General features: G+C 42.2%; 2 protein-coding genes across 3 annotated transcripts; one reads left to right on the top strand and one right to left on the bottom strand.

The window, feature by feature from the left end:
* Window positions 1-543: 543 nt before the first annotated feature.
* Window positions 544-12341, bottom strand: LOC125298895 (ras-related protein Rab-15-like). Of its 2 annotated transcripts, XM_048249800.1 has the most exons (8): window positions 12088-12341; window positions 11439-11533; window positions 6061-6121; window positions 5896-5956; window positions 5365-5442; window positions 3942-4031; window positions 3621-3686; window positions 544-2152 (listed from the first exon to the last, which is right to left on the bottom strand). In XM_048249800.1, the coding sequence occupies exons 3-8, from the start codon at window positions 6105-6107 to the stop codon at window positions 1994-1996; spliced, it is 501 nt and encodes a 166-aa protein (XP_048105757.1). In that variant the 5' UTR covers window positions 6108-6121; window positions 11439-11533; window positions 12088-12341; the 3' UTR covers window positions 544-1993. The 2 variants fall into 2 exon arrangements, with proteins under 2 accessions (XP_048105757.1, XP_048105756.1); XM_048249799.1 differs by lacking the exon at window positions 12088-12341 and having other exon boundaries at window positions 11439-12043.
* A 31-nt stretch (window positions 12342-12372) lies between these two features.
* Window positions 12373-26583, top strand: LOC125298894 (protein farnesyltransferase subunit beta-like). Its single transcript, XM_048249798.1, has 12 exons — window positions 12373-12623; window positions 13389-13453; window positions 15440-15512; window positions 16747-16838; window positions 19866-20012; window positions 20224-20307; window positions 21792-21878; window positions 22311-22440; window positions 23798-23930; window positions 25097-25208; window positions 25488-25602; window positions 26119-26583. The coding sequence occupies exons 1-12, from the start codon at window positions 12525-12527 to the stop codon at window positions 26245-26247; spliced, it is 1266 nt and encodes a 421-aa protein (XP_048105755.1). The 5' UTR covers window positions 12373-12524; the 3' UTR covers window positions 26248-26583.
* The last annotated feature ends 51 nt before the right edge of the window (window positions 26584-26634 follow it).

Below are 26634 nucleotides of genomic sequence, written 5' to 3'. Positions count from 1 at the left end.
GTGGGAGAGGCCATTTTAATTAAGACGGCTATATGTGTGTGTGTGTAGGAGAAATAGGGAAGCGAGAGACGTTCCTGGCCCTCACCTGGGTCTGAGATGCCTGCTGGGTACCATCAGGATGCCATCAGCACCTGTACCCAAACCTGGCAGCCGGACGCAATGTGTCCTGAGGATCTGTTCTTTTTTTTGACACAGAAGGAGAGTGGAGGAGAAAGGCAGAGTATGCTGCACATTGGTATGTGTGAGAAGAAGAGATAGTGTGAGAGAAATAGAGAGATGAGAAGAAACAGAGAAAGAGGGTGTAAGATAGAGAGATAAGGAGAAACAGAGAAATAGACAGTGTGAGAGAAATAGAGAGATGAGGAGAAAAAGAGAAAGAGGGTGTGAGAGAAGTAGAGAGAGAATTATGTATTTCTAATGGCTTCATTTCATAAGAATATGGTACCCAACATTTCCACTGAGAGTTAAGTAAGAAATGAGGGACTATGTCCACTGTGTCATGACCACTTGAGTCCAAAAAAAGAATCGCAGTATCACACCATGTAGATTTTCACAAGTGTAGAGAAACATTTTTAATGAATGACACAAAGATATATTAGCATCTACAGCATTTTACATCATTCAGTATACAACACACTTTAATATCACTTGCACGCATACAAATAATCTGTTCTTGGTTTGCACTGGTTACATTGAATCATTGCAGTAGATGCATCTAAGCAAGTTCCATAATCACTGCTTCTGTGGTCTAGTCTCTGGTGAAATGGTTGCAATATACCATGATCAGTTGAGATTTAACTTCACTGAAGTTGGAATAGTGGATATGGATAAAAGACAGAACCAAGTCAATTTTGCTTTTACTGCACTGAAACAGGTCTCCATACTGTACATAACCTGTAATAAACTAAAACATTCTGATTTAACATATTCAATTTAAGTCAAATGTTTAAGGGGATATGAACTAAAATGTCTATTTTAACCATTGATCATACTGAACATATTTAAACCAAGACACACTCAAAATGCATGACACTGGTGCATTATTATAATTCCTTGAAAAATATGATATGAGTTGTGTACCACTTCTACATTCTCCTCAGCATGATGATCTGCAGTGCAAATGCTCAATTTCTGCTATACAACAGAAGCTGGGTCAGCAAGTTGCATTATTTGACGCCAAGGATGCAAACAGCAACTATACAAGCATTTGATGATTAAAACATTCCACTGAGGACATTTTGCAGTGACCCTTGTTTCAGCTGAAGGAGTTGCAGTCATAAAACAGCTGTGGTGAAATTAGCTGCACAAAACAAACTGCTGTGTGGTTGCCTTTTTTTTTCATGTAGACCACATCTGAACGTCAACCTGAAACTTACTATTAAAAGCCCCAAGCGTTGGTGTTTTGTTTTGTGGGGGCATGAAGACAATCTAGTCGTTAATCACAAGCATTTCAAACTGCTGGAACCACAACAAACAGTCATATCTTTATTCATAGCACTCACTGCGCATACAGCTGATCTTCAAAAGGCCTTGCACACACACCACAGTGGAACAATCCAGGGAAACCCAGGCAGAAATGACCAGAAAAAACAAACAAAGAATCAGCTACATAATACCTGAACATCCTCTGACACCCACTCACCTTGGATTTGAGAATCCTGCCACCATATTTGAACTCCTCTGCATCCCTCACAGCCGTTAGAAAGCAGGCGAGGCCATCTAGTGGGCTAAATTGTGTATGGCACTGTACAGGTGGCTAAGAGTGTGTTTCAGACCCACAGAAACCGCAGGAGAGGCACCTCTGTTCATTCAGTTCGTGGTGTCCTGGTGGAAGAGCAACTCAAGGCGCCGAACCCTGCTGACCTCAATCTGGACACGTCATAGCGAGACAGTGTGGAGACTAATGTTCATACCAGTGTAAATGTTTGTCCATAAAGAAAAATATAACAGGCCTTGATTGCATGAGGAGGCAATGTCATTTCCCGCTTTGTTTTTAACACCAGCAGGCTTTTTGTGAGTCTCCATGGCCATCACCTATGCCTTCTTCTTCCTCCAGGGCGGCGATGTTGAGCTCGTCAGTCACAGATGCTCTCAGTACGTCCAGGTCTTTCCAGTTAGCCTGAAGGACCTGCTCGGCCAGCCGTGTGAAAGACTGAAGCAACAGTCATGAGGATTAACAACACTGCTCAGCTAAAATGAACAATAAACACATTTCTCTGTAGCTGAGTGTTGTTTATCATTGGTTATTACATGGAAGGTCCACTGCTAAATCTTGAACAGTATGTTGTATGGTGGTGTCTTCCTTTAAATTGTGGCACACATCTTGGCCAGGGCTACACGAACACAGTCAAGACAGCGGTCCTGCCCTACGCACCACAGCTAAACAAAAGCATTACTCGTCTTTTCATTTATTTTAATATGCTGCAATGGTTCCCGTACACTTAACATTAAAGTAACATCTAGAAATCCCCCTTTTCAATTTTCAATATGCTTGGTAGCCGTTAGCACTAAAGGGGTTATATGGTGCAATACCAGGCGTTCCGTGCGCTTCAGCAATGTCAGAGGATCTATTTTCCTCATTTTAAATCAGCATGGCATCAAAAGTTAAGACCAAACTGATTTTCTGTGATAAAAAACAACAACAAATATTCCTATGATTGTTAACAAGATTCTTTCCAGTGCATTACAGAGAATATTGGAGAGGTCAATGGGTTTATAAATGAGTCATGCTATTTAATTTTCCAGCTTTGTCCTTTATAACAGGTGCTTCTAATACAGAGGTGACAGAGTGTGGTAGGACACCATAAAAACAGTGAAGCACATGGCAATCAGAGGACAGAGACATTGTTCAAATGTTTAACTGTAATACAATCCATACATCAGGCCTTGATGTCATGTAGCGTTAAAACAGCATCATAGAATTCATCAGACCTGGTGATACCATGCTTTCAGGGGAATCAATATTGTCTACTACAAAAACTTTACTATTACACAGATAAATAATTAATAGTAATGCTCACAACATATCGCAGCCTTTTCTCAGCTAATTTACAATTATTCATAACTCTGACTTCTTTCAAGAAATTATAATCATTGCTATTCTGCAACTTCAAACAACGACCCGTCTCCTATTTGTATGCCTCTCTAGTTGTAGAGTGTTTCTCAGCCACCACAAAATCATTACAAACCTGGTTTAATATTATGCACAATGTCCACAATGTACGGGGGCAGCCGTGGCCTACTGGTTAGCGCTTCGGACTTGTAATCGAACCCCGACCAGTAGGAACGGCTGCACTACTCTCCGAGTGCCGCTGTAGTAGGCAGCTCACTGCGTCGGGATTAATGTGTGCTTCACCTCACTGTGTGTTCACTGTGTGCTGAGTGTGTTTCACTAATTCACCAATTGGGTTAAATGCAGAGACCAAATTTCCCTCACAGGATCAATAGAGTATATATACTTATACTTATGTTTATAGAATGGCATTAAGAAGGCTTTCTTCTATTGATATATAGCACTGATATAACAGTGTCTGTATCTCATCTTTCTACAGACAGGACATCTACAATCACAAGAATGCATTAAGTAAACTCAATGAATAGATTCAAACAAATTACTATACCTCCTTGATGTTGTGGTTGGTGAAGGCACTTGTCTCGTAGAAGTCCATTCCATAAGCTTTGGCAAGCTGTAGAAGAAATTCAGTTCCCTTTACTAAAGTGCTTTTCAGTTTTATTAATGAATGTACAGTATGTCTATTACTGTGGTTTAGTTACTATGGTTTTAGAAAATATGCCATCTTTCAAAATTATAATGTAAAGCTGATTGAGTTGCCTTGCGTACCAAATGTGCTATACAAATAAATCTGTCATATATAATACATACATACATAATCATACTAATGAATGAATGTATATTATTGTATTAATGACATGAAACTCACCTTGGTACCCTGCTCTGTAGCCACCTGTCTCTTGTGCTCCTCGTCCGATTTGTTCCCTATGAGAATCTTCTGCACTTTGTCAGGAGCGTACTAAAGAGGAGAGAACACATGAACACAGGAGCGTACTAAAGAGGAGAGAACACATGAACACAGGAGCATACTAAAGAGGAGAGAACACATGAACACATGGACACAGGAGCATACTACGGAGGAGAGAACACAGGAGCGTACTAAGGAGGACAGAACACATGAACACAGGAGTGTACTAAGGAGGAGGGAACACATGAACACAGGAGTGTACTAAGGAGGACAGAACACATGAACACAGGAGCGTACTAAGGAGGAGGGAACACATGAACACAGGATCGTACTAAAGAGGAGAGAACACATGAACACAGGAGCATACTAAAGAGGAGTGAACACATGGACACAGGAGCATACTACGGAGGAAAGAACACAGGAGCGTACTAAGTAGGAGGGAACACATGAACACAGGAGCGTATTAAGGAGGAGGGAACACATGAACACAGGAGTGTACTAAGGAGGAGGGAACACATGCACACAGGAGCATACTAAGGAGGAGAGAACACAGGAGCATACTAAGGAGGAGAGAACACAGGAGCATACTAAGGAGGAGAGAACACATGCACACAGGAGCGTACTAAGGAGGAGGGAACACATGAACACAGGAGCGTACTAAGGAGGAGGGAACACATGAACACAGGAGCATACTAAGGAGGAAAGAACACAGGAGCGTACTAAGGAGGAGGGAACACATGTACACAGGAGCATACTAAGGAGGAGAGAACACAGGAGCGTACTAAGGAGGAGAGAACACAGGAGCGTACTAAGGTGGAGAGAACACACACAGTGGGGCCTCACTCGAGTGAACCAGTCATACAGGAAACCAAGCAGGCAACAGTCAGGAGCAATAGGTGAGATGGACAGACCCAGAAGAAGATCAGGTCAGACAGGAGGGGTGGGCAGGTATGCTTTGTATTTGTACTTTCCGAACTTTAAAGCAACATAATGTAGCTAGTTTACCTTAAAGTAAAGGGTTCAAACGCATGCTGATGGCACTCTGACTAACAATATGGGAAATGGAGACTGTGCACACAGAACGACTGGTATTGTAAAGTAGTTGTTACGGGAGAAGGACCCTTCTCGTCAGTTATGAACAAATTAGGGCACAATGTGGTAGTATGTGGTTAAATGACAAAAAGGGGAATTCCTACATTGTCTTACTTTAAACATGGGATACTGAACATCATGATTTACGTATACTGATAACGTCAAAGCTACTAAAAACTGAACTGAGGTAAGTGACAAGCTCATTCCCAGATACCAGCTGACACAGAGCCCTAGGCCCCATGTGTGCCAGTGTAGGCCCAGTGCTGGCTGCTGCGTGACCCCACGGCCTTACCTCATCCACATCACTGGCCCACTTCATAATGTGCTGGAAGGACCGCTCGCTCGTGATGTCATACACCAGGAAGATTCCCTGATGAGAGTAAGGAAGACGAGTGCATAATCAATACCGTTGTATGACTTCCTGACTCTTCCAATCGATCTTTAAATTGTGATACATGAACACATCCTAAAAATCACAGACCTAGAATATCACACCTAGTGCAACATTTCTATAATCTCAACACATAGAATACGTGGAACAAACACGCAGTAGGCTAATAGGGCAATTCCATGCAAAACTGTCACGTCCATAACACTAACACAATGCCATGGTATGGTATGATGAGAATGATAATTACTTGAATTTTGAGCATTTGAACTTTTCACATAATCATTCACATCATACAAATACCATGGCGTTTAGTTGGCGTTATGGACGTGACAGTTTTGCGTGGAATTGCCCAATAATAATAAAGTCCTCTGCTAATAATGAAAGGATAACATAGCAGCATGAGGGTTTGCTGCAGGGTTGCTTTGCCCTCACCTGCGCGCGTCTGTAGTACTGTTTGGTTATAGTCTGGTATCTCTCCTGGCCCGCCGTGTCCCTGCAGGAGGCAAACACACCATGCTTACAAGGTACGGTTCTAAGAGGGCACTTTTCAGTGGTAGATGTAAATGCATCAAATATTCATTTCATGCATCCACTCACCATATCTGTATCCTTACTTTAATTCCATCTATCATTAAGGTCTTCATTTTGAAATCGACACCTGCAACACAAGACAAATGTGCTGTAATGTAGATAGCAAATCATATGGGTGTCTCTTCGACATACATATAAGTGAGGGAGGAATACCGGACATACAGAAAATAATAATAATAATAATAATAATAATAATAATAATAACAATAATAATAACTTAATGTAAACACAGTGAAAAATAATAATAATCAGCACACAAAAACAAGAAAATTAAAACAGAAGGGACATTAAAGTCCATAAGCTATCTTGAAAAAGTGGGTTTTAAGAGCCGTTTTGTATTGTGAGATGGAGTCGAGAGCGCGAATGTGTGAGGGGAGTGAGTTCCACAGTTTGAGTGCAGCATAGGAAAAGGCCTTTGCCCCCATTGTGGTGAGCCTGATGTTTGGTACTGACAATAATCCAGCTAGATGAACGTATAAGTCTGTAGGAGTTCTGTGACATACTGTATGGAGGGCAGAGGTCATGAAGGGCTTTGAATGTCATCAACAATCTGCCAGACATATGCAAACGTAAACTCTGATGGGGGCATATACCAACAGCTGATATGCACTGATTAGGCAACTCTATACACAGATCTGCTACCGCTTGGGTGCGTCTAGATTTCTAGGCTACAGCTCTGCAAACATACAATCCAAAATTTCCAAAATTAGCACACAGAGTACTAACACAGCCTTTTAAAGTTAGATAAGTGCAGAGTCATTTAGGCTGATCACGGTGCTGTAGTTTCCTTAGAGAGGCTGTATTGATCACTGACGAGAGGGGAGACTAGAATGCTGACAGCTGAAGAGGTATGGTTCCCTCTTCAAAACAACCACAGCCTCAGACTGCTTAAATGGCTTGTGCAATGCAATCAGATGTCCACCCAGCCTTTATCATTTAAATGTGCTCTTAAATAATAGAACAATGTCTCTAGTCAGATGTCATAACAAACTCTAGAAAAGTTAGAAAGAAAGATGGAACTAGCATTTATACTCAGTAAAGTGCACAGTTTGGACACTTTCTAGAGAAACTAGCTGTTCTATGTAGACATGATGACAATATAGAATTCAGAGGTACATTCAAAAACATACTTCCCTCACTCTCACTCTCTTAATCGTATTCTCTCTCACTCTATTTCTCTCTCTCTCTCTCTCCTACATGTTCTATCTATCTGTAGAGAACACCACTAAGGCAGCCGGAGCAAGCGTTTCATTTTCATTAGAAAGCATTCAGACAGTAACACAGGGCTGGGCTATCATTATCGTCAGTAGCTGTGTGGGCCCAAGGCAGTCAGTGGGTAAGGAAGATAAAAGTGAACAGTCGTCCTCCTCCCAGCTTTAATGACACTGGGGAGAGCCGAGGAGGAAGCGAGGCAATTTCTGCAATAACTTGGGGGATTCGTGTAAAAAAACAGCTAATGTGGTGTTTGGCCAGAGACAACTATCCTCAGAAGGGTGCCTACTAATTAATGAGCTCCATAAAACATAAACAAACCACCGTCCTCTGGCAGGACTCAGGATACTGATGGTTGTACATTTATAGGAAATAGAATAGAGTAGAATCTTTATTGTCCACTCACATGGATTTTCATATTTGGCCCGACTGACTCCTGGTAGCTACACACAAGTCTTCACAATAAATAACAACAACCACACAGACACTTCCTTCAACGGATGACTCTAGTCTCTGGTAGATATGCTAAACTGATCTTTCCCCTTTGGACTGGACAATCCTCCCGATGGCCATGCAAAGTGTCCCAAGTCCCATACTGAGTCTGGATGACACTTCACCTGACTTTATGGCCAACAGACCCCTAACCCAGTAGTCTTGGGAAGAAGCTGCTCTGACTTTTATGCTGGACAATGCTTAAACCAAGTCCAACCATACAGTGTACTATAAATTAACCTTTATAACTATGAACTCCAAATTATTACAGACATATGGTACCAGTTTAACTTATTTAGCTAAATGACACAAATTCCTCTGGGCAGAAGTTTTCACTGAACTAATCGAATAAGATCAGGAAGACTACAAGCTTAAGCAAATATGGCAGTTCTAAATACCGCATGCAACTCTGACATTTGTAATTAGCATGTAACAGAAACAAGTCTGTTTTCAGATAATGGCAACTCCCCAAGCTATGGACAACTGGAGATTTTGTTTTTTTTAGAGAATGGATCTGTGGCAACAGCTTGCTCTATTAGCATTTTGGTCTCTTGACAACTGGCTTAATACAACTGCTATCACATGCATGGCTTAATACAACTGCTATCAAACCATAGCAGACTGACAGGGCTTTAGAAATATCAAGCTAGTGCAAGTACAAGGGCACGCTCACATTTTAGCCCTGCATAGAAGACTAACCAAACAAGCTGTGACGATAACAACCTTGTAAGGTACGTTTTCAGTCCTTATAAACTGCAAGAGTGCCATTTCTTTACAACACAGCCTGAGTCAATCTCTTTCACAAGATCTCATTTAGAAGACTCCTGACAACAGGGTAATTTGATTATGCATCTCAGCTCTACGTATCTCTGCTTGTTAATTAAAGGTACAGTCACTGATTCTAGCAAAAAAAATGGTTGATTGATGTTTAAACCAAAAAACAACAACAACAGCAAAACAAAACAATGAAATGGACCTTTCCCTTCAGTGGTCATAATGTGAACTGAGGTTTTTTTGGTGCACACATATAGACAGGTAGAATACAGTAGATATGTGCAGAATTTAACAAAAAGGTGTACTGGATTACAGTTTGCCTTTACTTTGCCTTTAAAATGGGTATTGGATGGCTTCTAAGCCTTTTAAAGGAGAATTCCGGTGTGGTATTGACCTAAAGTGTGCTGAAACATGATACCGAGTGTGAACGTATGTCTCATAGCCCATCTCGGCTTGTCCCCTGCACTCCAAAAATCTGGCTTAGTTAGCCGATGCTACCAACAGCTTTTTCAATGGTAGTGCTTCGGCATCGGGCTAGCCATGCAAATAAATCACTGTTTTACACCATTTACGAGGCTCAATGTATCTCCACACTTCATTGGTAGACTTCCGAGGGCCCTGACATTTAAAACGAGACATTGAGAACTTTGAAAAAGCACTGGTAGTTTACTTACAAGACCATTTATACAGACAGTATCTTCACGAAGTTTAGTGTTTGCAGCCATCTTGAATTTAGTCACAATAAGTCGAGCGACGAGTAAGAATGAACAGGTATGTTAAGGGATCAGCTTCCAAAAATAATTCAGTGGAAATGCATGGATTCCAGTTTCTTCCAGTAGCAGCAACTGGAATCCATGCATTTCCACAAAATTATTTTTGGAATCTGATCTGAGACATATGTTCACACTCGGTATCATGTTTCAACACACGTTAGGTCAATATCACACCGGAATTCTCCTTTAACTGTTCCTTACACATGAAATGAACATGGCATGAAACAGAGGATGCTGTTCCTTCCTCATGAAAAGCACATCATGGATGTGACAGAGGATGACGTCTTTACACCTCAGTTCTCTGGCCTAATTAGACAGAAGGGCGCTACTGAATATACATGATTTGATACTGAAGTGTCACAATTTTGTAGGTCCTCACTAGAAAAGGACAATGCAAGCTATAGAGCCTAAATAGGCTTAGGCATGGGGAGACTATTTTGGGATGATAGTTGGTGCGAGTCCTGCACTACACCACCAAATGTAACAGCCGGGCCTTCCGTTGTGTTGTCATATGAGAGAAGTCCACTGACACGGACATGCACAGACTGGTGAACCGTACAGGAAACCCTATTTCTTGTGAGAGATAAGCAGCGTGCCAGACAGAGAGCCTCTGGAGAATGCTGCAACAGAGATGAAATATGATTCAAGCGGGTGGGGAAGGCTGGGCATAGGATTACACTGTTTACACTGGGACTTTAGAGCTCGGGATCTGTCAGAATGGGGGATTAAATAGGGGTGTGAATGAAGGAGTGGTAATCCACATCACTAACAAATATATATATTGAAATTGATTTGTAAACATGTGACTCATCACACAGCTGGAAATTATAAAAATGAAATATAGCCTATTAACAATATATATATATAGATAGATAGATACTTTATTGATCCCCAAGGGGAAATTCAAAGGTCTCAGTAGCAGACATCACACACAACATGCACTTACAGCAGAAATGGTAAATTTAAGTATAAGTATAAACAACCAAACTCCACTGTACAATAGAGACAGTAGAATGTTTCAATTTGTCATTTCAAGCTGTGTGATGAATCACATGTTAAAAAAAACAATTAAGGCTAGTTTGAGAATGGAGGTCAGTGCTGAAATGTGCAGATACTGAAGAAATATGTGAGCAGTGCCACTGGGCACGCAAACACATGGCTTTTGCTTTGAAACTATATTATTTTTTAAAAATTCTAATCACAGATATAGTAGTTTGTCAGCAAAAACAATAAAATTGCCTCTGTCTGAGTCTAGAGATCTCCAAAGTACTGTCTTCTTAATTTATTGATTATCTGGATTATGTGCATTGTTTTTCAGGGACTGTGTAAACTGCCTAAAACTGAGAAATAAGAGACATGGTGTTATTTTGCCTTCAGAATATTTTATGTATAGTGAAGAGTCTTATTGAATGTTTGGTCAAGAACATAATAAAATCTGAAAAGTAGATTATAGGAAAGGAAATAACCTTGTCTTTCAATTGTTTGGGGGACTCCATTTGCAGTATGGCAGTCTTTTTAAATAAACAGACTATAACATAATTCTATCCTCTTAAGTATTCAAGTTGTTCATACATGTTTTCTGATTTTAAAAACAGTAGACTGCCATGTTGATGATAATAATATAGGCTATAGTAACAGGCTAGGCTATAGGATAATAACAACAGGCCTATTCAATATATTATTGCAGGAGCTTTGACATGCAGTCCACGATTATATGAGGTAAAGACATTAGTAAAGCAATTGTAGAATGAAACGAATGACTAATGAAAACATAATTTAGTAGGCTACAGACTTTGAAATGAGAATTTTGGCATAGTCTCATCGTGTCATCGAAAGCATCCAATACTGCTCTCATCAGCCTATGCATACACCTGCAGTTCTATCGAAACAAGACCATAGTATTCAAGCAAAGACGCAATATCTTACACATTCACACATCGTTGAAACCAGTTGTTGGCTATACAGTAACCCGCATTGACAAGGCCTCAAGATATTTTTACTATAACGGAAGGGAGTAAATTATAGGCGCGCCGACTGTATGCATTTGGGGGCTTAGAGTAGGTCGGTTGGAGTCTTTAGGAAAACTGTAAATCAAAAGAACTTAATAATGCAATAGGCTACATGCGATCTTACCTATTGTGGAAATATGTGAAGGGTGAAATTCATTGTCCGTGAATCTGCATAATAAACAGGTTTTTCCGACTCCGGAGTCTCCAAGAAGCAAGAGTCTGAACAGAACATCATATTGCTTAGCCATGATTTCATGCACGGACGTTTAGCTAACTCAGCGATGAATTTCTATGTGCTGTTGCATATACACATTCCATGTCGGCTGCATGCAGCGCACGCTTATTATCTTCTCGTTCCTTCCAAGAAGCTGTCAATCTGGTAGCATGACTAGAGGGCCATAAACGATCGGTGATGTAGGAGGGATTCCAATAACTCTGCCTGTAGTGGGTGCGGCGGCTAAGATGCGCTCAGCATCATCTGTTTCACTTAACAACACCGTCAAAATGGGTGGAGGGAGGAGGGCTGGAGCACAAGCAGACAAAAAGCTTCCACTCGGACACCCCCCGCCCACCATTTTTACAGAGTTGAATTGTGAAAATTATAGCCCATTGATATTCATTCGTTACTGGCAAAAAAGGCTACAAAACGAGATCCGGTGTGATGGGCACAAATAGCCAATACAAATTTGACCAAAAGAGGCAACATTTCAGGCGGACTTTTTTTTCTTTCAACTTTTAAGATCATTATCTTGTTTGGACTAGGGTAGGCCTACCTGAGATGTGTGCTGCTGTCTGAATTGCAGCCTCGTGACAAAATGTCGATTTATGACTGCTAAATTGCTGAAAGCCCAAAATGGAACATAATATGCTATCATCAAGCCTATCGATATTCCTATGACATTATTCTTATGGCAAGTTATTTCAATATATTTGGAAACATGTGAGATAGACTGAGCTGTTACAGTGAGATACAGGATATGCAAAATGAAACAAATATATTTCTGTTAACGCGTGGAAGAGACAGATGACGGTCAAAATCCTTTTTCAGCCACTGGTTGTGAGTGATTTGAGTCTCTTCACTTGCCGTACTGGCGTTTTCTAAGGCTCCTCCCACGCATGAGAGCTAACAATTACTTCTAGTGGTTAAAATAAGAACATAATTGGCTTAACTTACTACTAAATTGTTAAATTTGTGATTAATGTTGTTATAATGGACACGATAGCTTCACCTTTACGATGCTTTGACGAGTGTCATTCACTGGAGCTGTTGAAAGATGACGGAATTCAAACCGTGACTTCAGCCGAACAGGTGAGTCAGATCCATTTGCTAGCTTGCTAACCTAACTAGTTAGCTTGCTAGCTCCAATTTTATGTTGCATGTTGTCAAATTCCTTGAGCTATTAGCAGCTAGTTAACTGGTCGGCTAACTGGCCAACAGATGTACTGGACAGATTGTCTTTTACTCACACATGGAACGGAAATTACATATGCAATTGCCAATTTTGTTATGTAGTGTGTAGAATCGCACGATTTAGCTGCAAGTCTTGACATGAATGGTAAATTAGATAATCCAATCGTAAACTGTAGCTAACTGTAATTAATCAACTTCATAATCAACTAGTAGCTAAGGTTTTATCATTGCACCAACTACTATAGTTCTTCTCCTGTCTGAGTGAATGTCGCTGAAGAACTTCCATTACTTTTAAATCAAATCTGATATCATATGTGGAAGCTCTTCTCTTATTTTGGCAAACCACGATTTTCTAATTCAAGGGTCACCACCACCATTATAGACAGCTAAACTAGCTGGCTAAGTAGATGGTTTACAATTTGAAGAATTGGTGAGGGTAAAAGAGGTAATTGTTACAAGTCATAGATGCTACAGTTGCTCGAATGATCTAAGCCTCTAGACCTATTCTGTGACTGTATGTTGTGTAGCATTACCAAGTGCATCATGGACTTCTGAGTGTTTTGAACACACACACACACACACACACACACACACACATACACATACACATACATACACACACTCACAGTCTGATTATCATCCTTATAATTTTTTTCCTTTCAGAGAAAAGTAGAGCGCAGTATCCAAGAAGTACTCAATGCTTACCAGCAAATGCACAGCACACCACAGTAAGTGTGATGTTCAATACTCATAACCATCCTGTCTATACACTAAAGCCTATGTCCAAATGTAATTTACCCTTTTTCTTGGATTTCTTTCCAAAGCAGTGGCTGGATATTGCGGATGTTTTCCTTTTACTGTCTGAGACATGCAGTTGTGGTAATTGAAAATTGATCTTAATACCTTAATTAAAAAATGAGGAAAAATCCAACCTTTAAGGACACCAATTTTCTTTGTGAATGAATAATGTATTGTAAATAAATAAATGTTCTTCCTTAAAATACAGGGGGCAAGTACACACACCCCTATGTTAAATTCCCATAGAGGCAGGCAGGTTTTTATTTTTAAAGGCCAGTTATTTCATGGATCCAAGATGCTATGCATCCTGATAAAGTTCCCTTGGCCTTTGGAATTAAAATAGCCCCACATCATCACATACCCTTCACCAGACCTAGAGATTGGCATTGAGATTGACATTTACATTGAGAGATGATTTTATGGATAATATCCCATGCCAATTTCCAAAAGATAATTTTTTATGAACACAACTGTAGCTAGATGAATCTGCCAGTTGTCTCCTGAACAAATTCAAACACCTCTTCTACAATGATAAATGTACCTGCACAAAAAACATCACTGTATCATGTTGTTATTCCAGTTAGGAATAAGCGTCCCTGTCCAACTTGTTTTAACCAAAAGGCAAATTGTTATGTGATTTTCTTTGCCACAGCCTACTCACAACCCTTTGATCTGTCACTAATTACCAGTCAGTTATGAGGCTTTATTGTTTCCATGCCAACAGTTTCATAGATGTAATGTGAGGAGCTATGCTGCTGTGGCCACCTTCAGGATGAATCATCTCTCCGTTCGACTGGATATTAAATGTTAACAGCCCACATACTACTGGTTTGAGCATATGGATTCCCCATAAAATGTACAATAGCCCCAAAGTGGTATTATCTCAGGAGTTATTTTGAAGGTCACACTATACATTACACCTAACACTTACACTAACAGCCTAACAGTGTGCCAGTGAGCTGGCAGCTAGCCTTGGCATTCCTCAAGGATGAGCTCAGATGATGGGAGTCTGTTATTTGGGTGTCGAGGCTGTTTCATTAGTCTTGACAAATGAGTGGAGAGTAATGGTGGTGAAGCTGGTTCAGCCAGTGGTGCGCTTGCTTTGGTCCAGGCACCACGGCTGTGCCCTCTCTGAGCCGTAAGGCTGTAAGCCTGTGGAGGCGGCGAGTGTCTGAGGGAATGGTAGTGACTCATGCTCTTACACAGAGGTGCCAGTGCTGCTTCGTCAGACAAAGACCTGTCAGCACCAGAAGGGCTTGTAATTGGGCAGGAGGGTGTATGATGTTAACACACACGAACACACACACACACACACACACGTGCACGATGCACAAACAAAACACATGCCTAATCAAATGGGCGAGTAGATCTGAGTCAGATTTTTTTGTCTGGCTTTGTTTTCATCTCTTACTTTTGTTTGAGCATAAACATGAAATAGTCCCTGCTATAAATCTGCATGGGTATGGGTAGGAAATAGTCCCTGCTATAAATCTGCATGGGTATGAAATAGTCCCTGCTATAAATCTGCATGGGTATGGGTATCAAATAGTCCCTGGTTTACATTTGCATGGGTATGAAATAGTCCCTGCTATAAATTTGCATTGGTATGGGTATGAAATAGTCCCTGCTATAAATCTGCATGGTATGGATGTAAATTGTCAGGCACCTTTCAATTTGGTATTACAAGTATTATGATTCTAAAGTTGTTTACAATACAATATATTTAATTTTTACTTTTGCGTTTTGTCTACAGTCTAAAGGTGTAAAGGAACATTTTGTCTTGTTGTATAGAACATAGCAGTAGCACACAGAGTGCAGAGTTTTTCCATAACCTGATGACTTAAGAATTGCTTGTGCAAATAATTTTATTCTCACAACCCATATTTAATTTTATTTATTTTTTTAATCTGTTTCAGACCTACGTTACTGAGAGAGCAACACTACCAGTATCTTAAAAAGGGTTTACGCCATCTTACAGATGCATACGAGGTGCGTTTTCATCAGCATGAGAAGTTCTGGTGTTTGACTGAAATGCATCTTGCACTCAGAGGGTGTTTTATGCGAATCTGAGATATGTGTAGCACTTGGTAGCACAAGTTCAGATGTACAGAAGGAGAAAATCTACAACTATATGATGTGCTAAAGTAATGAACAAGATGTAAGAACACCATTGGTCTTTTAAATGTGTTGTTCATTTCATGAAATAAGTGTTAAATATAGACTTATTGAAGTTTAATATAAAAAAGAATTAGATTTTAGCTTTTAGAATTAGTTTTCCAGCATGACAGAAGTGTACAGCCTTTTAAAGGCAAAGTAGAAAACATGAGGTTTACTGAAGGAGCCATTCCATTAGAATTTAACATTTAATGAACAGATGAGTCACTTAGTTACTAGAGGTGCGTTCAGATTGGGCAAACACTGGTGAACATGTTTTCTCTGAACAGTTAAATATGAACGATTTGGTGTTCACATTCCCTTGTAACGGTAATTGTTACCTTCTGTCAAGCTCACATCCAGCTCCACTGTATGTTCGCGGAGAACCACCTCCTCAGACTGTTTGCGAGTGTTTGCAAACGTTCGCCTGTGTTAGCGAATTTGAACGCACCTCACGTTACCAGCTTCTAGCGATTTGTCAGATTACTAATATAGATTTCCTGCCACTCAGACGTGCAGTGTGTGGTTACTGGAAGTGATGTTGAGGTTCTAGGAAAAGTTCTATTACAATTGAACTCAATGGGATCCTGATTAAACCTCAATGTTGAAAAATATTCCATATTCCATCCAAGAATAATATTCCATAATAATGTTCTTACCAGCCAAAGATGTACTAATCCATGAATTTATATACAAAAGTGTCATTTTTATTAATGATTAGTACATTTTTGGCCAATGTATGTTGGGAAGTGAATATGTCCATGAACCCTCTGTCTTGGGGTGTATGCATATGTCCATGCTGTGTGTCTTCGTGTGCATGAGCATTCTCTCCTTCTCATGTCTGAGTGCATGCGCATCGCATCGCAAGGCAGTGTGCCTGCATGTGCCTGCATATGTGTGTGATGCGCCATGCGTGTGTGTGTGTGTGTCTTGCCAGGTGTGTGTGTGTGTCGTCTTGCGCCGCCTGTGCAGGTGTGCTTGCCTGCCTGTGTGTGTATCGCATGGCCTGCCTGCCTGTGTGTGTGTGTGGTGTGATGGCCGCTGACTCTGTGTGTTCTCTGGCCCACAGTGTCTGGACGCCAGCCGGCCCTGGCTCTGCTACTGGATCCTGCACAGCCTGGAGCTGCTGGAGGAGCCTGTGCCCGCCTCCATCGCCTCTGAGTGAGTCCACAGCCTGGCACTGCCACTGCCCAATGCCAACCCACACCCACACCCCGCCCCGCCTCTGCCCTTCCCCATTCCGACCCAGTCCAGCTCCACCCATCCCCTTCTGCCCTCTACCATAGGCTCGGACAGCATGGCATGGAGGTGGACAGACTGTGTGTGCATGCATGTTTCTTTGTGTGTGTGTGTGTGTGTGTGTGTGTGTGTTTGTGTGTGTGTGTAGTGTATATGGTTTTTTTGTGTGTGTGTGTAGTGTATATGTTTTTTTTGTGTGTGTGTGCGCGTGTGCGTGTCCGTGTGCGCGTGCGCGTGTGTGTGTGTGTGTGTGTGTGTGTGTGTGCGTGTGTGTGTGTGTGTGTTTTGCCTCCATTGTCATTGCAGATTTTTACTGTAGAGATGAGATGCTGGGCATACAGAAGGGGATCGGATTTCAGATTTTGTTGCTTGCAACCATATGTGCTATTTCAGTTTGTCCATTTTGTATTTGTTGATGTACCAGTGTATGAATATGAACATCCCTGACACACACCTAGAAAGTGTAAGGGAATCAACTTGGACAGCATAAGGACGTACTGTAAGCTAGTTGAAAATTCTAAGAATGGATTGCAGAAAGCAAAGGGTCCAAAGTCAAAAGCTTTTGAGTTTTTGTTGGAAAAACAATAATAGTCCAAATTCCCAAGTCAGGTGTTTGTGTTAAGTGTTGGCTTAAATGGCTTAAGAGCTCAGAGGTGGCAGTAAGTAATACTGAATTTAAAATGACTCCTCAAACAGTGGGATTAAATGTAAAATGTTGGAAGAATATATAGGCAGAAAAGTACTGAAACATTGTGCAAATTAGGTACAAGGGCAGTGTTGGTATTTGAAGGAGTTCTTTGAAGTTGACCATTAATACATTAAAATATTATGACATTTATCTTCTGATGGTAGCTGCCTATTGAATCTTTAATGCTCTTGCTGCACATGGTATAGCCCACATTAGCAGGCATTTGGCAGAACTGTTTGCTACACACACGCACGCGCGCACACACACACACACACACCCCCCCCCCTTCACACCAAAACTGGAACACGATTCACAAGAGGCTGCTTCCCAGTTCAAAACCTATCTGCAAGCAATCATATTCTCAACCATCTCATACTGTCTACCAATATGGTCCCTCACCACAAAGGAAGTTACTGAACCCATCGCACGGTTATATTACCTGAGCTTTGTACAGTAATCTTCCCAAATGGACACACCACTGCACTGCGCTCAATCACATGCTCTGTCTTTTCAAAATTGTATTTACAGTCATGCTATTTCTTTTTATTTTCAACTCCAACACAGCACTTCAGACACTCATCTCTCTTTTATCAACACATAACATGCCTCAAGTGTGTGTCACTAGGTCAGTCTCCACGGCCCTCCACCCAGTGCCCTCATACAATGGCTTTGGCCAGAGGTCCTTCATACATACGGCTACCAGAGTTTGGAATGGCATTCCTCAACACATCAGAGAATTACAATCCAGCACACAATTTTAAAAAAACTATAAACTGCTACTCCTCAATACATACACTTGCAAACAATCTTATCTATCAAGTCTGATGTCTATATGTTTGCTTTGTGTTGTATGTAAATATGATGTGTGGTGTGCCCTGTCCCTGTTACTTGTTATATGTGCTGCAGAACAGGAACTTGCTGGAAATCATTTTTTTTGCTGAGTTACTTTTAATACTTTCCTGTATAATAAATATGAAATGAAAATGAAATGAAATATAGTTTCCTGCAGAATCAACCACTGACGTTTGTAATACAGTATTTTTGCTCAGTCACCTTAGCAAGTATGTTGACATCAATCTAGAATTCTAATGTAACATTTTAAAGGGACACTACACAGTAATTGTACAGTTGGATGTATTAAGGGATATTCCACCATTTGGGGAATTACACTCATTTTTCACCTCCCCTTGAGTTAAACAATTGATTTTTACCTTTCTCCAGTTCATCCAGCCGTTCTCTGAGTCTGGCGATACCACTTTTAGCTCCATCCTAGCATAGATCATTGTATCGGATTAGACCATTAGCATCTCGCCTGCTAGCCTCACATTTAAAAGTGACTAAGATTTCCGGTAATTTTCCATTTAAAACTTGTCTCCTCTAAAGTCAGAAAGTGTAATAAGACCAACGGAAAATGAAACGTGGCGATATTCTAGGCTGATTTGTCATGGAACTATACTCTCATTCAGGCGTAATAATCCAGTCATTAACCAATTTGTCTGCTGCAGCTCAACCTTGTTGCTGGAAGTTAGCCTACAGGGACTATTTTCAGGTGCTGCATGATATCATTGTGCTGCTGCGCCCATGGTGTTCCTAGATTATTACGCTGGAAGGAGAGTATAGTTCCATGTCAAATCGCATATATCGATATAGTTCAAATTTGCGCCGTGATCCTTGCTCCACGCAAGCCGCTGACCGGAGCTCTCTGCACTGAAACGAGAAACGGCACGCTACTTTTCTCATATAAATATATTTATTTCAGAAAAAGATTGGCCTATTTTATTTTATAGGCTATTTTTTTTTTTATTTAAATGTGCACCTTACAGCGCTTTGATTTCAAAAAAGGCACTCCAGTTTTATGTTTAGATTTTATTGTTATTTGAGTAGTGAGTTTTCAATAAAACTACTCATATTTGACTGAACATTTCATTTTACAGCTCTAACTTTGCGGAAAAAATATCGGGATATATATCGTATAACGATATTCAACCTACATATATCGGGATATGACTTTTGGTCCATATCGCCCAGCCCTAATGCATAGCATTAAATACAGATATGTTGTCTCGGAGTTTCACCATGTCAAAACAAGTTGATAGATTTTGAAGACCTCATATGCTAATGCAGCAAACCACAAAATTCAGTTTCGCTGTATAGATGAAACAATGTAGTCTTTGCTTCTGAATGAGACATTTGGAAGTAAATACACTGGTTGTAATGTCATGGATTGTCACAGTAAGATATCTTGTGTCTTTGATGTCCAGTGTGTGTGACTTCCTGTCACGGTGCCAGACCCCGATGGGGGGGTTCGCTGGGGGCCCTGGCCAACACCCACACCTGGCCCCTACCTATGCGGCTGTCAACGCCCTCTGCATCATCGGCACGGAAGAGGCCTATAACGTCATCAACAGGTACGCTTCCCACCCCACCCCTTGACTAAAGGCCAATGATGTGTTTGAATTCATTAAGCTCTATTGCATGCTAGGTTTTGCTTTCTGGCTTTGCATTCTCTGCTCCATATGGAGTTCCCATAAGATCAGTTCAGCAGCCCCAGCTCCCGCTTCCATGGTAACCAGCTTTGGTGTCACCTCCTCTCATGCCCCCCCTCTCTTCCCCCTACAGGGAGAAGCTTCTGGACTTCCTGTTCTCCGTCAAGCAGCCAGATGGCTCCTTTGTGATGCACGTGGGTGGGGAGGTGGATGTCAGGTACGTTCTGTCACCATGGTTTCCGCGGATTGTGGCCAGCACACAGAGATGAAAGAGAATTTTTTCTCTCATACAAAAACACACAACAGGTTCCCTAAGGGACTCCTGTGCACATAGAAACAGGGAAGTAGTGATCATGTTATTGGTCATGCCATTGGCCCATTAATGGCTCTCAACATGATATCCACTAGCAGAGAAAGGTCCTGTTGGATCATCTAAATCAGTGATCAGTTTTTATATGGACACTAAGTATGTTTACATGGACATTAATATTCCGATATGAACCCGGGATAATAAGATACTCCCATGTAAACAGCCTTTTCCGATTGCCTTAACTGGAATAAGATGATATTCAGAATAAGTAAAAACCTAAGTAAGGTATGTGGAGTATTCCGATTTAATTTGCAATATCGAGGTACGTTCTAGACATGGAAACACCTTATTCGAAATAAGGACGTTCTATTGGAGTATTCACGGTATTTCGCGACAATTAAGCACAGCATTATTGAAAATAACAACAAACAGTTTGACAACCCATGGTATTTCTTCTGGCGGCAAAGTTTACAAAATGATTTATAAGCGGAGCTTCAGAAAAGTTGTCGGGAATGAAGAAGGAGGAAGGCTACATTTTGGGGTGAGGAAGAAGCACATGTAAGACAGCATAGTAGCGACATAAGTGGCAGTATAGCTTAGGTAGTGATAAGGTTATTATATAAACATTCAGGGAAGGAACGTTTAGAACTTTTATAAAGTCGTTATTAATCAGAATATGCTGTGTGACATGTAAACCGGAATATGAACGGAATATTCTATTAACAACTCCATATTCCAATAACAAAACCATATTCACAATATTGTCTTATTCTGAATAAGGTCAATGCTGGGAATATGGATGTCCATGTAAACATACTCATTGTAAGCTCAGTGAAGCAACCAGAAGGAACTATGAATGAAGGATATTTGTTTTTTTTGTTGCACTGCGCCAATTTGTGCTTGACCGAAACCACCAACTGTCATTAGTCTAACCCTTAAGCAAGGACCTGTTTGATGATCACCAAAACTGCTGGCAATACTCTTTAAAACAAAATGACTAAGTCTACAAAATGATTGACCTTTCACAGGCATACGTGTAATGTAGAGATGATTCATTCTCCTTCTGCGGCGGCAGAGAAGGTGTGACTTGTACTAATGACCATGTTCATTTCTTAAATAGCCCTCACAAGGAATGGAATGTGTTCACACCCTCTGTAGACTCGCACAGGGCTTGTTTATTGAAAATGCATCCTGTTTATGTTTATTGACATTAGCATCATAGTAAATAGAAGAACGTCAAGTCACAATTGAAATGCTAACGCAGAGTTTGACGATCTGCTGGGTCTTCCATTCTCTGTGTAACTGATACAATATAACAGGCAGTGCTGTCAGCTGGTGTCAGCTGTCGATAAAGCTGTGTTCATTATTGCTCTGGGTTTTGTGTCTGGCAGGAGTGCGTACTGTGCCGCATCAGTGGCCTCCCTCACCAACATCATCACGCCCACTCTGTTCGAGGGAACGCACAACTGGATCCTGAGGTGTGTGGGCTCCACAGCACTGGGACAACTCTCTTTTGAACAACAGTCACCATTCCTACCGTCATTTCCCAACTATTAGCCACGGCTTATACATTGATTTTGCAAAATTTCTTCTTGCTATGAGGTTAATACATGGGGGCAGTTAAATATGGTATTAATGTTTTTGTTTCTTTTAACTTGCATAAAACACTGTCCTGCGGCTTATACACAATGTGGCTAATACACAGGAAATGACCGTAGTTGTTGTTGTTGTTGTTGTTGTTGTTCGTTGTGTTTTAGTAGGATTTGTAACAGTGGCGGCAGATTGTGGCCAGCCTGTCAGTAGCAGAAGCTGTGTATTGCAGCCTGAGGACTGTGTTTGATTGTGGTGGGATTGTGTGTGTGTGTGTGTGCGCGTGTGTGTGTGCGCGCGCGTGTGTGTGTGTGTGTCAGCTGTCAGAACTGGGAGGGGGGTCTAGGTGGCGTGCCAGGTCTGGAGGCCCACGGTGGCTACACCTTCTGTGGCACTGCGGCCATGGTGATCCTGGGCAAGGAGCACATGCTGGACCTCAAGGCCTTGCTAGTGAGTACATATCTGACCTCTCCACTCCACCTACCATCTCTCCCTCGATCACACACTCACTCACTCACTCACTCACTCACTCACTCACTCACTCACTCACTCACTCACTCACTCACTCACTCACTCACTCACTCACTCACTCACTCACTCACTCACTCACTCACTCACTCACTCACTCACTCACTCACTCACTCTGCTGGCTTTTTTTCAGTTTTGTCAGTGGAGGGATTTTTCATGTAACTCAAGTCTCTCTCTCTCTCTCTCTCTCTCTCTCTCTCTCTCTCTCTCTCTCTCTCTCTGGCCAATCATTCACATCATGCCCTAAGTCGTGGGATTTGGTTGACGCTGCTCAGCTGTGACAGGGGCTTTCTCTAATGAGTTCTGTGTCACAGGCATGAGCATCAGGCTCCCATAGTGGTCAGTCAGAAGAAGAAAAGGCCTTTATAATATATTTGCTTACTGACCAACAGAAATTTAAGTGTTTCTCCATGAAACACACACACACATACATACACCTATGTTAACACCAGAACTGAAGGCTTAAGGGTGGGCTAAAAACAACTAAACTGAATCAGTTCATTACATGCAAAAGAGTCAACTCTGCAAAGACCCATGCTGACATTTCAGACTCGTTCATTAGTGTTCAAGTCCCTAATCATATTGCTCACGGGGTCTCGACAAGTGTTTCTATAGTAACCTCTCGAAAAAAAGCCAGAAACCCATTAACCGCGAGCGGACGGGTCAGCTTGGCCGCGTTGGAGCGGCACGCTTTCTGGTCGTGTTTTCGTCAGGGCTGACATTTATTGCAACCAAGGACACGGGAAGGCGTCAGTTCCCCCAGGACCATGTGGATGCAGCCCACCACTGTGAGGGGGTCACCTGGAAAAGAAAACAAAGGAAATGACTGAAAAAAAGCACATGCTACAAAAAAGCATATTCAGTATCTATGTTGGTGTTGGTCAGAGGTGAGCAAGCACCCCGGCTTCAGAAAGTAAAGTCCTGCTATGTATCCCTTCTGTCTGTGCAGTTAACACAGGGGATCGCCCTAATGAGCTGAGCTAGCTGGCGAAAGAGTTGCGCTAACTAGGAGTAACTTATAGGAGTAACTTATTTAGTAAATAGTTCAAAAACCAAGAACTTTTACAGTACTTTCTGAAATCGGGATGCTCACCACTGGTGTCGGTATTAGAAAGCTGAAGTGGATATCTGGTACGGATATTTTTCCGCATGCGTGGTGACCCCACGTCAGTAAGCGCTTGTCCCATTTCCCCCCCTTCTCTTTACGTTCTTTAAAACCTGTATGCTGCCCTTTTTGTGCACCCTCCCCCTTCGTCCACTGCCCGTTCCACGCGCGCAGCGCTGGGTGACCAGTAGGCAGATGCGCTTCGAGGGCGGCTTCCAGGGGCGCTGCAACAAGCTGGTGGACGGGTGCTACTCCTTCTGGCAGGCAGGGCTCCTGCCACTACTCCACCGGGCGCTCTATAAAGAAGGTAAGGAGGGCGGGGGCCGCCCAGAGTGTGTGTCTGTGTGTGTGTGTGTGTGTGTGTCGGGGTGTGTGTGTGTGTGGGGTTGACGGGAGTAGTTACTGACCATGAATTAGTGTTGCTGTGTGTTGTAGTTTTGCTGTGTTTGCAAAGCAAAGTCTATTCAGTAAGGAAGTGGAAATAGTGGTTTTGTTTTGCTGTAGAAGAGGTGAAACTGGTGGTGTAGGGAGTGTGTGCGTCTGTGCGTGCGTGTGTGTGTGTGTGCGTTTATGTGGGTGGGTCTATATGGCTATTTACAGAAAGTACAGAGGAGTTTACAGCACAAGACAGATTGAGTGTCAAGTGTATTGGCATGAAAAGGCGGAAACAGATATGAGCAGCAGCTCCGGTGCCATAATGCTGGTTAGCTTCACATGGTGCCATAATGCTGGTTAGCTTCACATGGTGCCATAATGCTGGTTAGCTTCACATGGTGCCATAATGCTGGTTAGCTTCACATGGTGCCATAATGCTGGTTAACTTCACATGGTGCCATAATGCTGGTTAGCTTCACATGCATGTGTGGGGCTGAGTTAGATTTGTATTCTTATAACAACTAAGACAACTTCCACAATGATGACACATTTGAAACAAATATAAAGAATATTAGGGAATAGGATTGAAGCTCCAGCCAAAACAAGATCACGTGTTATATTAAAAGTAAAAGGATGTGAAAGGATCAAAGGGGTAGCATACTGGTTAGGGCTTCGGGCTTGTAACCGAAGGGTTGCCGGTTCGATCCCCGACCCAGTAGGAAAAATGTGGGCGGGGGAAGTGGCTGAGCACTGCTCTCCCATGCCCACATCCACGGCTGAAGTGCCCTTGAGCAAGGTACCTAACCCCTCACTGCTCCCCGAGCGCCGCTGTAGCAGGCAGCTCACTGCGCCGGGTTAGTGTGTGCTTCACCTCACTGTGTGTACACTGTGTGCTGAGTGTCACGTATTGGGATAAATGCAGAGACCAAATTTCCCTCACGGGACTCAAAAGAGTATATATATTATTATACTATACTTATACTAAATAAACCACTGTTTGCCGGGAAAAGTGATCACATTTTAAATCTGTCATGTCTTGTGTCCATCTTACCTTGACCTCAGTGGTGTGTTTGTATTTGCATGTATGTTCCCCCGTAGGGGACTCAACGCTCAGTCTGACCAACTGGATGTTTCAACAGCAGGCCTTGCAGGAGTACATCCTCCTGTGCTGCCAGAACCCAGCCGGCGGCCTGCTGGACAAGCCTGGCAAGTGAGTACGGCCAGCTGCCTCGGCCTCCTCTCCTCCACCCCTGCTCATGTCTCCCTGGACATACCCAGGACTGTGTCCGTTAGCTGTACATTACCTGGTGTAGTGGGTCAGTGCCATTTGTGAGGCTATTAGTTTAAATGTTGCAGCAGCTGCCTTGATGTACGCTGTAATTGTATTAACCAAGTGCATTGAGGTACATTAGAGGACAACTGATATGCTTGATTGTTAATTATTTATTTGTTTGTTTGTTTTTTTTTTTTTTCTTGTGCTCTTTGGTAGGTCTAGAGACTTCTACCACACGTGCTACTGTCTGAGTGGGCTCTCTGTAGCGCAGCACTTTGGGAACAGGGATCTCCACCACGAGCTGGTTCTCGGCAACGGAGAGAACAAACTGGTGAGCGCCAGAGCAGTGACTGCTGCATGCAGCTAAAAACAAAATAAGACTTTGAGCCCTAATTTAAACAACGAGCTAAGTGCAAAAGCCTAAAGCCTAATCTAATTGAATGACCACGCAAAATGTATTTGCTAATTCAATACCGTGAGCAAGCATCCTAAGTACAGACATTAGTGGATCAGCTCCATGCTCTTGTTAGTTCACACACGAGACACTTTGCTCATCAACTGACTTTGCCTGGCATTTCAATTAGGGCCCTTGGTGATTTTAATGTGCTTTAATGCATTAGCCTAATATATTCTTACTAAGGGCACAGCATAGAGCATTCCATCTAGCAACTGACGCAACGTGAAGTGCCGGTAACTGACCGACAGTAGCTGTGGGCCTTTTGCTTGTACTGGGCTGTGTGCAGTAGTTAATTATCCAACCGTGTCTCTACTCTGTTTCTACTGGGCTGTGTGCAGTAGTTAATTATCCAACCGTGTCCCTACTCTGTTGCATTGCTGTGTCTCCCAGGCCCCGACCCACCCCGTGTATAATATCTGCCCAGAGAAGGTGGCCCAAGCCATACAGCACTTCCACAAGCTACCAGTGCCAGAGGGGCCCCAGGCGGCAGCCACAGGAAGCCCCATGGACCAGCTGTAGGCCGGGGACCGCTGACCGCTGGAGCATGCTGACCGGGGCGCAACGCAGCTGGAGGAGACGGGCCCTTTTAGATGTTGAAGTTACGGCGCCTCCGCTGGGAGTAGGTCCACTCGGAGACACATGGCAAAGTCCAGCAGCCGCTGGAGGAAAGACTTTTGGTTAGCTCGAGTCATGAGACTCATAACCGGGGATGGAGGGCATGGCAGATAGAAACTTGGTTCGAGTCAAGTGGCCATTTGTGTTTTTTTTTTTTTTTTTGTATGCGTTTTACAACCAGTCAACCAGTCTAAAAACTGACCTGATTCTTGCAAATAAAACATCAATTGCTTCACTACAGTGATAATCTACTGTCTGTTGGTGTAATGGTCAGTAGCATCACTTTGAGGT

Source organism: Alosa alosa, chromosome 8, assembly GCF_017589495.1.
Source record: "Alosa alosa isolate M-15738 ecotype Scorff River chromosome 8, AALO_Geno_1.1, whole genome shotgun sequence".
NCBI classification, from domain to species: domain Eukaryota; kingdom Metazoa; phylum Chordata; class Actinopteri; order Clupeiformes; family Clupeidae; genus Alosa; species Alosa alosa.
This window is presented reverse-complemented; position numbering and strand designations above follow the sequence as displayed.

Coding starts and splice junctions, on each gene's coding strand:
- LOC125298895 (XM_048249799.1), bottom strand. CDS start 11,562: ATGGCTAAGCAATATGATGTTCTGTTCAGACTCTTGCTTCTTGGAGAC. Junction 5,443..5,895: donor AGTACTACAGACGCGCGCAG/GTGAGGGCAAAG, acceptor TACTCTCATCAG/GGAATCTTCCTGGTGTATGA. Junction 2,153..3,620: donor CCAACCACAACATCAAGGAG/GTATAGTAATTT, acceptor CTGTTGCTTCAG/TCTTTCACACGGCTGGCCGA.
- LOC125298894 (XM_048249798.1), top strand. CDS start 12,525: ATGGACACGATAGCTTCACCTTTACGATGCTTTGACGAGTGTCATTCA. Junction 15,513..16,746: donor ATCTTACAGATGCATACGAG/GTGCGTTTTCAT, acceptor TCTGGCCCACAG/TGTCTGGACGCCAGCCGGCC. Junction 25,603..26,118: donor GCAACGGAGAGAACAAACTG/GTGAGCGCCAGA, acceptor TGTGTCTCCCAG/GCCCCGACCCACCCCGTGTA.